General features: G+C 36.6%; 1 protein-coding gene across 6 annotated transcripts in view; it reads right to left on the bottom strand.

The window, feature by feature from the left end:
- Ubr3 (ubiquitin protein ligase E3 component n-recognin 3) overlaps positions 1-17,435 on the bottom strand; it is a 129,322-nt gene that overhangs the window by 90,629 nt on the left and 21,258 nt on the right. For 4 of the 6 annotated variants that reach the window (XM_087900040.1, XM_087900042.1, XM_087900043.1 and 1 more), the window contains exons 2-7: positions 14,553-14,692; positions 11,317-11,475; positions 9,193-9,336; positions 8,441-8,490; positions 3,029-3,095; positions 1,527-1,657 (exon numbers count right to left, since the gene is read on the bottom strand). In XM_087900040.1, the coding sequence (XP_087756166.1) occupies positions 1,527-1,657; positions 3,029-3,095; positions 8,441-8,490; positions 9,193-9,336; positions 11,317-11,475; positions 14,553-14,692 (691 nt within the window). The remainder of the gene's footprint in view (positions 1-1,526; positions 1,658-3,028; positions 3,096-8,440; positions 8,491-9,192; positions 9,337-11,316; positions 11,476-14,552; positions 14,693-17,435) is intronic. The other 2 variants (XM_087900041.1, XM_087900045.1) reach the window with 1 other exon arrangement.

Raw genomic sequence — 17,435 nt, 5'->3', positions numbered from 1 at the left:
TGCCTTTTTTGAAACATTAGTAAAATGCTTTGATGGTTTTTAAAGTTAATAAACAGTTTAACCTATTTAAGTTTTAAAACAATTATAAACTATGGTTTAAGAACATAGAATTTAGCCGGGCGGTGGTGGCGCACGACTTTAATCCCAGCACTTGAGAGGCAGAGGCAGGTGGATCTCTGTGAGTTCGAGGCCAGCCTGGTCTACAGAGCTAGTTCCAGGACAGGCTCCAAAGCTACAAAGAAACCTTGCCTCAAAAATAAATAAATAAATAAACAAGTAAATAAATAAATATTTTACTTAAAATTATATGTCAATTTTTTTTGCGGGGGGGGGAGTATCTTTAACCAGGTGGTGATTATACACACCTTTAATTCCAGGACTCGGGAGACAGTCAGTTGGACCTGAGTTTGAGGCTAGTCTGGTCTACAGAGTGAATTCCAAGGCAGCCAGCCTATAAGAAAAATCCCGTTCCTGATGGGGGTGATGGGGTGGGGGTTGGAGATTATCTTTGTTCTTTAAAATCTGAAATCTTAGCTAGAAATCATCACAGTAACATCACTAAACCAAGAGAGTTGGTGTGATTACCCCACAAGAAGTAACTCCCCAGTCCCAGGCTCTGAAAGCTGATCAGCAGCAGTCTGACCTAATGCTCTCCAGTATTAATTACAGTTGGTGTTATTCCCTTTCTATGTCGCAGTACATTTTCTGCTGTACTTTTTAGTGTGTATAAAACTACAAAATAACGCTGCTCAAGAGTGTCTCTCCTAATGTGCACAGGGCCATGCAAGCTTTATGGTTTTCATAAATTATGCTATGTCATTTTGCCATAATCATATAGTGCTCAGAGCTGGGTCCACATCCTTTGGGACTAGAAACTACACCTTCCTATACTTGTATGTGAGTTAGTAACAATTCTCTCACTAACAACATAACCAGCAACTACTAACCTATGCTAAATCCATAATCTAAACTCAATCACCCTACTACATGTTCTCATAGTACCTTGTCATTGTACTACATAGGACTTGACATTTTACATACTACTTGCCTCCTGAATTTTTTTTTATTATTGTTTGTCTCCCATAATTCTCTTCACACCTAGCTCCACTTGGTAAGAACCCGAAACTCACTTGTTTAGTAATATTACTCAGGTGGTTTTAGCTAAGACTTTAGATTTTATTGTTGTCAAAAGTCACAGAACAAAGATAATTTTTCAAAAAAGTGATGTGCAATTGTAAGTAAAATTTTATATTCTTAAGCCATAGTATTTATAACTGTCTTAAAACTTCAATTCAAAAATGGTAATGCTTTGGAATTCTGCTGAGTAATGCTCCATTGAGGGAGAGCTGAATTCTGTGGATTCTGAGCAGATTTGAACAAACAAGAGAATAACCAATGCCCCTTTGTGTTATATCCTTGCAGTTATATTATAATGAGCCTCAGTTCAGGAACGCATCAAAAGAAAAAGATTTAAGGACAAAAAAAGAATGAAACCAAAGCTCCAAAAGGAAGAAAGAAATAGATACCTTATACTCTTGATCTGGAAGCATATTGAGTAAAAAAGTTACCATTTTCTGAGGGAACTCATACTTTATTGTCCAAAACAATAGTTCCTCTAAAAAACTTTTATGTTTCAAAACATCCATTATGGATTGATCTGCATAAGAAAAGAGAAAATTTATCACTAATGAAGTTGCTCATCTCATTTAAACTTTATCATACAACCCAACGGCCCATCACACACGCCTGACAGAACCCCCAATGCAGGTGCCCTCTCAGCCGTACACTGAAATGGGCATGGCTTCCACGGGACACACATAACACAGTTCATCCTAAAATTTTAATATAAAGCAATTATTCAAAATTAAGTATTATTTGTCTTTCTGGTTTTTTTGTTTGGTTTGGCTTGGTTTTGGTTTTTGGTTTCTCTGTGTAAACAGTCCTTGCTGTCCTAGAACTCGCTCTGTAGACCAGGCTGGCCTCGAACTCAGAGATCCACCTGCCTCTGCCTCCTGAGCGCTGGGATTACAGACATGGGCCACCACGCTGAAATATAGTACTTGTTCTTAAATATAGCCCTCTATCTAAAATTTCACTGTTTCAAATTTTAGACTTGATGTTACTAATCCAAAACGTGAAATGCTACAAAATCTGAAATTGAGCACATAACTAGAAAATTCTATGAAAAATTTTCAAAGTTTTTCAAAATTTAAAAAGCATGGTAGCAATAGTAACAAAAAGCCTTTCTTTCCAGCATTAGAGAGGAGGGGAGGAAGGCGGTTCTTAGTGAATTCAAGTTCAGTTTGAATGTACACAGACCTCGAGGACAACCAAGACTACTGCATAGAGAGATTCTGTCTCAAATGAACAAAAAAAAGGGGGGGGGCTCAGCAGTTAGAAGCACTGGCTGTCCTCCCAAAGACCCAGGTTCAATCCCCAACCCCCAACCCCCACATGGAAGTTCACAACTGTCTATAACTGCAGTTTCAAGGGGTCCTATGCCCTCCCACTTCTAGCCTCAGCAATCACTATACACAGACATACACAGAAAATAATAATAAAAAAGAATTTAAAACACTAAAACCAGAAACTGCCCCCAAGTGTTTCAGAACTGCCATTTCCTAACAAGAATAGTTACGGTACAAATTTAAAACAATCTAAAGCTAAAACTAAATATTACTGAAAACATAAAATTTAAAGTTAACATTTTAAATTTATTTAAGTTTAAATAAACCCAGGATCTTGGGTCTCACTATGTAGCTGGGATTCCTAAAGATTAAGTGTTTTGTTTGTTTCTTATCATTTTTAAAGAAAAAAAACAGAATATAACCAGGTGTAGTGGCACACACTTGTCATTAGTAAAATTTAAGAGGCTAAGTCAAAAAGATTGTTGAGTTTGAGATCAACATGGACACCCAGTAGAGTCAAGGCTAGTCTAGGATATGCAGTAAGACCTATCTCAAAAAAAAAAAGAAAGAAAGAAAAAAAGAAAAGGAAAGGAAAGAAAAAGGGGGCAAAATATAAATACCTTTGGTTCCACTGCTTAGCTTTACTCTCTTTCTCTTGCCCAAGCCTTGACTCCCATCCTGGTCCTCCTGGAAGAAACAAAGTCAACATTACCCATAGCTATGCTCAGGTACATACATTACCTATGTATGTTTTATATAAATGTGGCATATACACTCTTACATAATACTGACCAACATAATTCACTTCTATGTAACTACAAGTGTTTTAATGCAACTTTATTGAAATTCATAGTAAAATATCCTTACTATTAAAATACAAACATCTGTAATCTGTACCTATACGGAAAGACTCTTACACATTCCAAAATGCTAAAATAAAAATTTTGTAAGATTATATGCATAACATTAAGGCACAAGGAAGCTAAAGGAATAGGGCAATTTACCATAAGCAGGAAGAAAAGAAAGAGGCAGAACAAAGCAAACAGAGGAAAGACTTCATTGAGTATGCCATGAAATAGCTCAGAAATTCAAATTAAAGGCCAGAAAGATGGTTCAGTGGATAGAGTCACTTTCTATCAAGACTGACGCATTGGGTTTGATCTTCAGGTCCCACATGATATCAATTGACTGGGATTACAAAACGTACCACCACATCCAGCTTTTTTTTAACATGTGTGTGTGTCTGTGTGTGTGTGTGTGTGTGTGTGTGTGTGTGTGTGAGAGAGAGAGAGAGAGAGAGAGAGAGAGAGAGAGAGAGAGAGAGAGAGAGCAAGAAGAGAGAGGGAGGGAGGGAGAGAGGGAGGGAGGGAGGGAAAATAACTTACAAGAGTCAGGGTCTTGAGTTTAAAATTTTGTTTTTTTATTTTATTGTATGGTGTTTTGTCTGACTGTATTTCTGTGCATGTGTGTGCGATCCCCATGGAGATGGAAAGGCAGCATCAACACCCCTAGGACTGGAGTTCCATATGGTTGTTAGCTGCCATGTGGATGCTGCAAACCCAACCTAGGTTCTCTGTAACAGCAGTTAGTACTTTTTGTTGTTGTTGTTTTGTCTTGTTTTGTTCTGTTTTTTGAGACTGAGTTTCTCTGTGTAGCCGAGTGCCCTACAACTTGCTCTGTAGATCAAGCTGGCCTCACACTCATTAGAGATTCACCTACCTCTGCCTGCCAAGTGTTGGGATTAAAGGCATGCACCACCACAGCCTGGGTACTGCTAATGTTCTTAACCCCTGAGCCATGTCCCAGTCCCAAGGAGTTAATGTTCTCCTTGGGGGTTCTCAGGGATGGAGGGCAGGCTGCCAGGCTTGTGCATTTTTACCCTCTGCCAGCAAACCAACCACACAATGATTTGGACTTTTTGTTTTGTTTTGTTTAATAGCAAAAGAAAAAGTTTTCACCTTGCAACAAAAAAGGACCAGGTAAATAAATTATGCATACATGAGGAAAATCAATGCTTATTCAAACAGTCATTCAAAGGTATTATTTTAAGTAATAAAAGCATGCTGCATCTCTTCTACTATAAATCCATGTTTAGTTTAAGAAAGAACAGAACCTTTCAAACAACAATGACTTAACGGTGGGGAATTCCAGGCATTGAGAGAGATGAAAAACAGCTGGGTGAGTGGTGGTGCATGCCTTTAATCCCTGCACTGAGAGACGGGCAGATCTCTGTAAGTTCTAGGCCAGTCTGGTCTACAGAGTGCGGTCCAGGGCAATCAGGGCTCTACAGAGTAACCCTGTCTTGACAAAACAAAACCAAACAAGACAAACAAACAAAAGATAGATGAAAACTAAAGTTGTCATGAGCACAATTTCTCAGCCTCTTCATTCATGATAGGAAGTTCAGAGTCCTTTATGTATCACAGAAAGTATTACAAGGCACTGGGAGAAAACACACTGAATACAGCATTGACTCACATAGATAATACGGCTCTCAGAAACCGTTTCCAGACATTAGTCTGCGGGTAGGGAAGCAGGCACCACTACCACATGTTTTTCCAACACAAATGCATGAATGTAGTAAGTCAAATTATTTTGAGCAGGAACCCTGACAAGAACCCCCAAGAAAAAGATTCATCAATCTTCAAATCGACTTCTCCGCTGAAAAAAAGTTGCCTTTTTTTCTCACAGATTTAGACAGATGAACAATGTGAGCTCCATAAAAAGTTGAGTTAATTCATAGTTTCTAAACAAATTTTTAAAAATGGCAGTGCAGAATGTATAAGACTCCAACAATACTTAACAAAGCAGGCTATGAAGTGAAGTCAAAGAAAACCTTCAGAGACGAGAGTAAGATGAAACGTAAAGTCTAGGGAGTCACTGCAATTTTGCCTGAATCAGCATTTCAAGAACAAGGCTGGGAGGAGTTCCCCCTGCAAAGGGGCAAGCACCCAGGCATTTCATTTACCCACTGTGATTCCTGCCAACTACTTTTAAAAGCTACTTGAAAGACAGACTAACAAAAAGTCCTGTTCCTAAATGATAGCACATTGCTGTCATTAAAGATGCCATCACTATGCACTGGTCCAGATAAATAGATTGCAAAAAGATATGAATTTATTAAATAGGTGAGAAGCTACACATAAAAAGAATATTGCAGGGCAGTGGTGGTGCACGCCTTTAGTCATACAGCACAGGTGGATCTCTGTGAGTTCGAGGCCAGCCTGGTCTACAGAGCGAGAGCCAGGATAGCTAGGGTTACACAAAGAAACCCTTTGTCTCCAAAAAACAAAATATTAAAAATTAAAAAAAATAACTAAAGGTATATATTTAAAGGGAAGACATAAAATTGAAAAAAAATCTTTCTATTGGTCAAAATAATAAAACAATGTATGAAGGGTAAAAATACTGAGAACCTTTTTTTGTTGTTGTTGTTGTTGTTTTTACTTTTTTCAGAGGGGGTTTCTCAACTGCCCTGGTGGTCCAGGAACTCACTCTGTAAACCGGGCAGGCCTTGAACTTTTTCATTTTAAGATAAGGGCCTCACATAGCCCAACTGACCTCAAACTCTAGAGGTCGCTAAGGCCTTGAACTCCCTATCCTCTTACCTTGAACTCTTAAGTACACACTACTCTCAGTAAAATATTGAGAACTTCAAAAATTTTTACTTTCTGTGTATGAGTGTTTGTCTGCACATATATATGTGCTGTGGTGGTCAGATGAGGGCATTAAATTCCCAGGAACTGGAGTTCCAGACAGTTGTGAGTTACCTCATGAGTGCTGGAAAGCCAACCCAGTCTTCTAAAAGAGCAGTAAGTACTCTTAACTGCTAAGCCATCACTCCAGCCCAAAATGATTTGTCAGGACCTCATGCATGCTGATCAAGCACTCTGTCACTGAGCTACATCCCCAAGGTGTGAGAACAACTGTAAAAACTATCAAGCAAAGGAAAAAGTTGTCTTCTAACCAGATAAGCTGGAAGCATTTACACAAAAGTTTACCATCTGTCAAGAACACTGCAAAATGTACTTCTACACTGGAAAAGAAATAAATTAGGTATTTCTAAGAGCTTCCCCAACGAAACTTTATGTGATTCTCCAGTCTCATCCTTTACCATTAACATAATTCCTGATAAATCAAAATACAACTTTAATTCCCAAAAATATATTTACTTTTTTGTCACTGAATTCATTTTTGAAAAATATCTATTTCAATATAAGTTTTGAGAAATTAGATTTTCTTTTATGCAGTACTGAATAGCAGCAGGAATATTCAAATAATGTCTACAAAAATACTTAAACATTTTGCTAATGATTATTTTCAGCTATAAAAGTGTGAAAAGGAAAGGAATAGTCATGAATAAGCAAAACTAATAACAATGATGGCAGGCTGAAAGCAAACTTTCCCTTTTTGTTTTTCCTTTCTTTTTGCCCCATTCTTTCATTTCTTTAAAATGGACATTCAGATGGTCATAGCTTTATGAGAGACAAGAGTTTGATTTCATTTGTACCTCAAAGTCACAGAAACTAATGATCTATTTATGGTTTACATAGATATTGCTACGGACCTCGGTCTATCTAAACTTCCCCTAAGAAGCTATCTGTATAGAATGGTGATGCAGACCTGTAATCCCAGGACTCAGAAGGCCACAGCAGGAGTATCAAAAGTTTAAAGCAGCCTGGGTTACATAACAAGATCATGACTAAAATGGAGGAAAATGCCTTACCGTACAACACACTTCCTTCCCTCTCAGAAGCATCTAATTATAACTAGTCCCACCCACAGATCAGATTGATGATGACTTTCTAGTGAACTAGATTATCTGATAGTCACAAATTTTACAAGTATGTATATTCAATTTTAAAATATTTCATAAAAATTAGATGTGTTCTTGATTTTATTTTTGGTTCCATATAGCACAAACAACATTTTCTGTTATTTCAGATGAGCTACACAAGAAAGAAACAAGAAGTGATATTACGAAAAATGTCATGTATATAAATAGCACTGTTGAGTACACAATGTTCTGTTACTCTAGGGACAACAGAGATAAGTGCCTGACACACTGAAAGGATCAAAATTAAACAGATTGCAATATATATATTCATTCAAATAAAACTCCAAGATAGAAATAAATCTTGCTACTATTGCAGTTTCAAGTCTATTTCTTTTGTATAAATATTTTATCTACATGTATGTAGGTATGCCATATGTGTGGGTGCTCTCAGAGGCCAGAAGATGGTGTCAGATTCAGAACCACTGGAGCTAAAGTTAAGGTGGGTGCGGGAACCAGATTCGGACCCTCGGGAAGAGCAGTGCTTTTAACACCGAACCATTCCTCAAGTCTGTTTTTTCATCTTAAAACTGAAAGTTAAATTAGATATCTCTTCCAATTCAAAATTCTAGTTTTGTTATTCTGCATATGTTGTAGATCAACCCAGGGCAATGTGTTGCTGAACAGCTGCCCTACATATGAAAAGTAACAATCTATTGTAATCGTTTGTCCCATCACAAAGTAGCTGTGATCCCAGAGCTACTCTTGAGCTTCAGAATGTATCTAGATGCATAAGAAACTTACATGAAATAACAACCATAAACCTTCGGTTTTTGTTTTGCTTTGTTTTTTTCATAAATCCTACCTTAATTTAAGTTAATTTTGAGTTGAGGGAGCCAGATGTATGCGTGTTATGTGCAGGTGTGTGCTCCTGCCTGTAATTCCAAAGGCCAGAATCAACAATGGGTACCTGCCTCTATCATTTTCTACTAGATTTTTTGGGAGAGGGGCTCTCACCGAACCTGGAACTCTCCATTTTGCCTAGGCTAGTGGGTCACCTCCTGTCCCTCTCTCCAACTCCTAGCACTGGGGTTACCAGTGCCAGCGCACACCTGGCTTGGGTGCTTAAACTCAGGCCTTCATACTTGCACTGTGAACACTGTCCACTGAGTAGTCTACCTACCCCCAAGCTACAAATCTTTATAGCTCAGAAACACTTAAAATTCTATTTCTAAAATGTTTTCAAATGTAAACTTACCTCATCTGAAGACTCAACCTGTCCCAATGCTCCCGGAGCACCTGCGAGACCTGCGGGTGGAAGAAACAGAGGTTGGCCATCATGACTTCATACACCGAAGTACTTGAAAATTATTGAGATACGAAAACACCAAAACTTTCTATGAGGGAAAACACCACATTCTAAAATTTACCTTGACAGGGTTCAAGGATAACTTGAAATTTAATAACTACAAGTGGTGTTTCCAAAGGAACTTGCTTTTTTTTTTTTTTTTTTTCCCTTTGGTTTTTCGAGACAGGGTTTCTCTGTAGCTTTGGAGCCTGTCCTGGAACTAGCTCTTGTAGACCAGGCTGGCCTTGAACTCACAAAGACTCACCTGCCTTTGCCCCCCAAGTGCTGGGATTAAAAGCATGTACCACCACCACCCAGCAGGAGTTTGCTTTTCAGGTCTGAGCCATGACTGCTAAACACTGAGCTGGTAACACCTAAGCAGCAACTACTGAGCTTCTCACACACATAAGAGCCACAGCACTAAACACTGAACAACTCGCATTTAAGGAAAGCAAAAAAGTAAAGATTCTTTATTATGGTCTGGATATTCCCCCACCCCTTCAGCAGAAAGGAAAGGCCAATCAATTCTTTCTTGATTCTAATATAAAGAATGACTCTGTTAAAGCTCAAAATAAATTTGTTCACTCATGAGGAAAGTTTGAGGAGCTTTCTGTTTTAATAAAATAATGTTGCTACAGTTCAAATTAAATATTTAGACAAACCTTGAACTAAGAGAGTGCTAGTACCAGCAGATGGCTCCTGCATCCCATAGACAAGCTTATCCTCAGGATATGTGAGTCCAGAGCTCTTCAAAGCTATAAGGTACTTCTCATGACTTTTCTTTGCACAAGCATTTTCTCCAAGACCTAATATTTAAAATAAAGTTAGAGTCAGAAGAAAATATTCCACTCAAATTCGAAATAGTCATCCTGTGAACACACATGAGTAAATATTTTAATGGAAGAGGAAACTACAATAAGCATAAAATTCATTTCATATAATATTTTGTGCTTATGTTTGGCATTGACAATTCCAGAATAAGCAACATTTTATAACAGGAACGAATCTGTTATAAACCAGTGATAAAGCAAGGCAAAATAAAATGCTACAATGACAATTGCTGCTAACTTCAGCAGGTGACCTGAGCATCTGTGGCGTTAGGACACCAAGGCTTATCCAGAAAGGAGTGCTCAGAAAGGCTTTCCTGAGAAGATAAAGCTTTAGTAGAAATTTTCAAATATAGCAAATAAAATTACATTTGATTCTTATTTTTTCCAATCTTACCACATCTAAGAAACTAAAAGTATAATTTATAGCCAGGCAGTAGCACATGCCTTTAATCCCAGCACTTGGGAGGCAGAAATAGGCAGAACTCTGAGTTTGAGGCCAGTCCGGTCTACAAAGTGAGTTACAAGACAGCCAGGACTACAAAGAGAAACTCTGTCTTGAAAAATGAAAAACAAAAAGAGAAACCCTACCGGAAGGAAGGAAGGAAGGAAGGAAGGAAGGAAGGAAGGAAGGAAGGAAGGAAGGAAGGAAGGAAGGAAGGAAGGAAGGAAGGAAGGAAGGAAGGAAGGAAGGAAAAAACAAAAAGTATAAATTATATTGAAGCACCACTGAACAATTTCTCTCCACAAGTATGAAAACATTTAGGTTCCACAGTTCATCTTAGAACTTTCATTCAGGCATTTCAATTTACTAATTATTGCTGTTTTTCTTCTTGTTTTTTAATATATTATGGAGAATGAAAAAATAGTGAAAGAAATGAGTAGTAATTCAGAGTTCTTAAGGAAAACTTATTCCCTATATAAAAGCCTAATTCCATGGCATTTGCCAACTCTTAGGTGGTTTGTGTCTTAAGCTCTGAATGCTGCTTACTATGTAATCACACAGGAGTTCAGTGTGTTGAACTTAAAGCCTAGTTCTCCAACTCTAGTTCCGGAAAATCTGATGACCTCTACGGATGCCAGACATGCATGTGGTTCACATACACACATGCAAACAAAATACTCACACATATAAAGTAAGTAAATCTAAAAAGGAAAAAACAAAAAACAAAACAAAACAAAAACAAAAGGCCTAGGGTAGTATCACAGTGAATATTCACTGGTTCTTCAAAACTCTGCCCACCACTCCTTGGTATTCTGCCCCCAAAATTCCAGTTTCCACCAGCTTCAGCAGACCAATATGATGATCGATTTGTGCATTTTTTTAACTCAGCAGGACCACCATGATCTGCTTCAGGGTCATCATGTACAGTCAGGAAATCTCCCAGAACAATCATGAGACTCACACTATTCCTTTTCCCGAGAGTCTACAGTGTGTACTACCTGCCTTGCTATACTTTCAAACAGTTCCCTCGTCTTTTGACCTGTTGCATGTTACTTATGATAAACACTAGAACATCTGTCTGGGATCTAACCCCTTTACCACCCAATTGTATGACCCTCTAGCTCATGACTTGTGCTGTTAGATTTTACTTTGAATAAACATTGCCTTCTTAATGAGGTATTAGCATGTCCCCACCCAAACACCAGGAAATTGATATTCAAGTCTGGTAAGATGGCTCAGCAGGTAGAGGCACTTGTCAGTGACCAGCAACCTGAGCAGAACTCTTAAGTTTCATCATACCTAATGAAGAGACTGGATGCTCCAATAGAAATTAGTTGAGAAGTCTTTAAAAGGCCACGTAATTTTTCTGAAGTTCAGTTTCTTCGTCTATAAGTTTCCTTAATAATTTCAAGCTTTAGAAGTCTATGAAAAATATTAACTTCACTTTTAAATTCTAAAAGATGCTACTTACAACAAATAAGTAGATTGTAAACTTCTCCTACCATTTCACTTACCAGAAGTCAGATCTTTGTAGTTTTGCTGGTTTGTTAACACCTGAGTAAGAACAGACCTCATTGCTCCTCCCATTTTAGTCAGGTCTTCTAAAAAGGAAATTTGAGGCTCCAAAAGCTGCAGGACTTTGTTAAGATCTTTTTCTGATGGCACATCAGCTGCTAAAAAGATTATGACACATATGTTATATATGTATGTATGTATGTATTTACATAATTATATAATTAAGAATAATTTTAAAAGTCGGACCATGGTGGTGCATGCCTTCAATCCCAACACTCAGGAAGCAGGAGGCAGGTAGAACTCCGTGAGTTCAAGGCCATCCTGGTCTATAAGAGCTAGTTCCAGAACGGGCTCCAAAGTTCCCAGTGACTTACATGGGAACACAGGAGATATATAATTGATGTTTGCTTTAGTTTCCAGGAGCTGACATCTAATAGACATTTTAGGGGTAGAGAAAAAGAACCCAAAGCAACTATGAATCCAAGATTTCTGTGAATCCATGAGTTTCTATGATTCTGAATTTATAGTGTGGTCACAAACAAACACAGCTTTTAGGGTTCTGTTTAGGTTTTTGGGAGAGTTTTTTTTTTCCTTTTTTTTTGATTGTTTGTCTAAGAAATTAATGTTAAGCAAGAGAAGAAAACTTAATGAATGCATGTTCATAAAATTTATCCTTATACAAAAATGCTTCCACTAGTTTCTTCATATTTTCAGATTAAAACAAAACAAAACAAAAAAAACAAAAAAGGGGCTGGGTGGTGGTGGCATACACATTTAATCCCAGCAATTGGGAGACAGAGCTAGGCAGATCTAGCTCCATCAGTTAAAGGCCAGCATGGTCTACAGAGCTAGTTCTAGGACAGCTAGGGCTGTTACACAGAGAAACCCTGTCTCCAAAAACCACACACACACACACACACACACACACACACACACACACACACCAAAAAAAAAAAAAAAAAAAGGAAACAATAATAAAGTAAAAAGGTAAAAAGTCAGATGCGGTAGCACACGCCTTTAGTCCCAACACTCTGAAGGCAGAGGCAGGCAATCTGAGTTCAAGACCAACCTGATCTACACAGAGAGCCAGGTGAGCCAGACTACATAATGAGACCTAGTCTCTAAATAAATAAATAAATCGGATAACAGTAGCGTACAACTATCATAGATATGCACTGTACTTAAGCTACCTACCTTTTTAACACTGAATGTTACTGAAGGAAAAATAAGGCACTTTTGTGTGAATATTCTTTTTTTTAATTATTTATTATGTATACAGTATTCTGTCTGTGTGTATTCCTGCAGGCCAGAAGAGGGCACCAAATCTCACTGCATGTGGTTGTGAGCCACCATGTGGTTTCTGGGAATTGAATTCATTGGAAGAGTAGGCAAAGCTCTTAACCACTGAGCCATCTCTCCAGCCCTGTGTGAATATTCTTTAAAGTAATTGTAAAATTTTAAATTCTCACAAAAAATGTTTTATTATTTTTCATAAATAGAATGCTTGTGATACAAAATGCAAATTTCCAAAAAAAAAGCTTAGAAGGTTCACGAGAAATAACACAAAAAACAACTTTGAAAATAGTCCGTCTAGTATCTGCAGTTTCCTCACTCTGAAGAGACAGTAGTCTGGGACTAAATCGAAGCAATATTTTTCTTTATTTTAAGATACATATTCTGAGAAAAGTACTTCAAAATTGATTCTATGTTGTTGCCTAAAACACAATTAAGAGGGTGTAATGGCTTGCTCACAACAGAGAATCTCAAGGATGGTAAGGAGATAACAGAATGGCCATGGTGACGTACACCTGCAATCCCAACACCCAGGAGACAGCGGCAAAGGAGCACCATAAATCTGAGGTCAGTCTGACCTACACAGTGAGCTTCAAGCCAGACAGGAATACAAAGAGAGATCCTGCCTCAAAAAAGTAAAAATAAAATAAAATAAAATAAAATAAAATAAAATAAAATAAACAGATCTACTATTCCTTCACAATTTAAGAATGAGACTAGGAGATAGAAATGTATGCCATATCCTAGCTTCAAACTGAATATAAGATTTACAGATTAAATTGTTTAAAACATAGAAAAATAATATAAAAAGTGGTACCACAGGATAAAAAGTCACTATAGTTAGTATGGCAAAAGACATAAAAAGCTAATAATTTTTTTCTATACCACTATCATCTTTAATTCATAATGTCTTATAACAAACTCTAATATGTGCCTGAATCAACCATTTAAAGCACATTACTCAAGATTATGACAAAATCTTAATACAGTAAGTGTAAGTTGAGTGTTTTTCCTCTTTTTAAGTACTAAAATGCACACTCAGCGCTGATACAGTAATATGAAAGCAAACAATTTCAGTCTATCATAAGTTGTTATATAAAATATCTCAGGGAAGAAAACAATAACAATTTATTATCTAAAAATTTATCAAATTCAAACATTTCTCAACTATATAATCTTGCTCAATCATAATATAATTGCAAATCACTATTTAGAGGCAAAAGTACCAAACTATGCCTCCTATAATGTACCTATAAAGTTGTACATACCATTATTTTTCTATTTTTCATAGTCATTACTTTAAAAATGTTAAACAAAGGAGCATAAGGCACAGCAGAAGACAGTGCAGAAAGGGGATAAGGTTACTTACAATAAAATATAGTATATAAAAATGACATCATGAAGCCCTTTATTTTATATACTATATTTAATGTTTTTTTAAGTATTGAAAACGTTTAAATAAATCTGGACAGTGGTGGTGCACATCTTTAATCCTAACACTCGGGTAGTAGAGGCAGATGAATCTCTGAGTTTGAGGCCAATCTGATCTACAGAACAAGTTCCAGGACAGTCAGGGTGGTTACATGGGAGAAACCTTGTCTCAAAAAAGCAACAATAAAATATTAAAAATGAGTGCTATCTTGGATTGGAGAAATGGCTCAGTGGTTCGAAGCATGAGCTGTTCTTACAGAGGACCTGAGTTCGATTCTCAGCACCCACATCTGGAGTTGCCTAAAACTCAAGCTTTAAGAGATCTGACCCCTCTAGCCTCCCTGGGCACCTGCATTCGCATGCACTAAAACACACAAAGACCACACACACAAATACACACATAGTTAAAAATATAAAATTTTAATAGCTTTATATTTTCACTTTATTATTAGTGCTAAAATTCTATGATGTGATCATTTAAGAGTATTTCAATGAACATATTAAAACATACCTGGTTCATTATAGCCTTCTCTTAAGTATTGAATAAGACAAAAAATAAATCTTGGAAGAACAAATTCAGACATCATCAATAAGTCTTTGGGAACACAGGGAATATTTGAACTTGATTTAATCTGATGTCTTCTGCAAAACCTGTAATGGGGAAAAAAAGGAACTAAGAAAAGGAAAAATAACAATGTCTAGCCAGGCAAAGTTTTATTACTTCTACTTATAATATTTATTAAAAAATACAAGCAAATATTAAAGCCAGAATAATCCTTCTTTGTGATTTTTAAAGCACCAAGCTAAACGAATACAGCTTTAGTAGGCCTTTAAATTAAAAGTGGCACCCAAAGAGACTCTTTCTGAGAAAGACCATAATAGCCATTTCCCAAACAGAACACAAAAAGAAAATCACCATAGTTTTACATTTCTGACTGTAATATATTACTTCCAAGGGCTATTTTATTATTTCCATCCTTTATAAACCTGCGAGTATGCATTCGGGAGGCAGAGGCAAATGGATCTCTTTGACTTTGTGGCTAGCCTGGTCTACAAAACGAGTTCCAGGACAGCCAGGGCTGTTACACAGAGAAATCCTGCCTCAAAATACAAAAGGCAAAATATATATATATATAAACCTGTAAGTACAACTTGATAGTTATCTGAAGTATTTACATTTTTCATTCCTACCTCAATGAATTAATCAGTGATGTAAGTAACCGAAGTTTATTTTAGAAGTTTATACATTCAAGCATATAGACTCTAATTAATCTCCATTACACAGTATTGGAAAAAATGACTGGTACATTGAGCAACAAAGACAAATATTCACAATCCAAATCATCACAAATAAGTTACTTTGCTATCAAACACAAAATTACTAATTAAACATATAAAATGTCTAAAAATAAACTTAATAGGAATACTACAAAAGCTATTTTGGCTTAAAAAGAAGAAAAGAAAAGATTAATGATCTAAATACAAAATAGCACTCTTAAGTAGAAGAATGATTTTATTTCATAAAACACAGAAATTCTTCTAAACTTAAGTGTCATTAAATTTAAAGTGCAACGGAATCAATCAAAACTAATTCTATCATGTGAAACAGTCGATGTGTGAAAAGTGACAGCAACATTTGCAAGAGATAATTAATAACAACAAGCTGATCTATAAAACACAGCACAACTATTTTAACCAAAATTATACGGTAATTTAATAACATGGACTACAACTGAGTCTAGGATAAGGGTATGCAAATTCATGGGTTTAACATATGACTAACACAGCATAACAACTCAATATGGTGAAAAGACTTGAAGACTTTTGTTTGGTTGGTTATTGTTTTTGTTTTGTTTCTCAAGACAGGGTTTTACTGTGTAACCCTGGCTGTCCTGGAACTCACTCTGTAGACCAAGCTAGCCTCGAACTCACAGAGATTCACCTGCCTCTGTCTCCTAAGTGCTGGGATTAAAGGCGTGCACCACCAACAACCAACTGATTTATAAGATTTTTATATCAATTGTGTGTGTGTACGCAAGAGTGCAGGTGCCCACAGGGGCCAAAGGCATCAGATTCCCCTGAGGCTTGAATTGCAGCAGTTTGTGAGCATCCAATGTGGGTGCTAAGAACCAAACTGGGATCCTTTGCAAAAATAATGTGAACTCTTAACTGCTGAGCTTTCCACCCCATGAAAAGACTTTTAACAAACTCTTTTAGGTCAAAATTGATTTATTAAACACAGAAAATAAATTCTATCTCTACCTTAAACAACACAAAATATATACCATTAACATTAAAAATTATATACAAAAAGTCTGAAATAAAATAATATTCTTCATTATCTTGGAGTATAGAAAGCCTATCTATAGATTTAGCTTCTACACAGAGTAACTGGAAAAATACAATATGTAAAACAGATAATTACTGTAATTAGAAACTCTTTAAAATGGAAAAAATAAAACAATAGAAAAATCAGGACATGATATCAAAATTAGCAAAAGAAGTACTTCTTAATAAATATATGATTGTGTCTGTGGGAGGAGGGGCTGAAATGGAAACTTTTATAATTTAATAATAAAAAAATTAAAAAAATAAATAAATAAATAAATATATGAAAAGATGCTTTGGTTCTCTAACAAAGTAATTTTCAAACAAAAAATAGTAATGAGAAAATCATTTTGCAATATCTGCTAGATTTTGTTATGCTCTAACAGTCGTCTCTCTCTCTCTCTCTCTCTCTCTCCCTCCCTCCCTCCCTCCCTTCCTCCCTCCCTTTCCCTCCTCCCCCTCCTTCTTTCCCTCTTTCCCTCTCCCTCCCTCTCCTCCTCTCTCTCCATCTCTGACCCACTCATAGAGGTATTTATTAAGAGAAAGCTTAAGGGAATTGAACTATAACCATACCGATTTTGGTATCCTGGAGGAAAAGAAGGGGCACTGCAATGCATATAAAGTGCACAGCATGAACACAGGGAGTGAACGGCACCAACCTCAAGGGCCAATTCCTTCTTATGAGAAGTATGCAAAATGAAGGAACTAGTTAGTTAAATGACACCTCAAGAAAACAAACAGACAAACTTAAAATGAGACTTTATACATAGGAAAAATTGGTTTCAGTTTCTCTGCAAGCTGTCAGTGTCAGAGGGATCAAGCAGGTAAAAAGGTTACTCTAATCTAAGAGGTTTGAGAGATCAAGTAATCAGAAAAAAATGTGTGAACAGCCAAGGTGATCTGATTAAACTGCACACTAATACACAATAGTGAATTTTATTAGATATGACAATGGCATTGTGATCCTAGAATATGTTCATGGATATTTAATGACAAAGAAATTATTTGGTGGAGACATTCCTTTTAAGATGTGTAGATATCTCCATCTGGATGAATGCTCTGTGGT

Source organism: Myodes glareolus, chromosome 21, assembly GCF_982192425.1.
Source record: "Myodes glareolus chromosome 21, mMyoGla1.1, whole genome shotgun sequence".
NCBI classification, from domain to species: Eukaryota; Metazoa; Chordata; class Mammalia; order Rodentia; family Cricetidae; genus Myodes; species Myodes glareolus.
The sequence above is the reverse complement of the archived record's forward strand: the minus strand, read 5'-3'. Positions and strand labels throughout refer to the sequence as shown.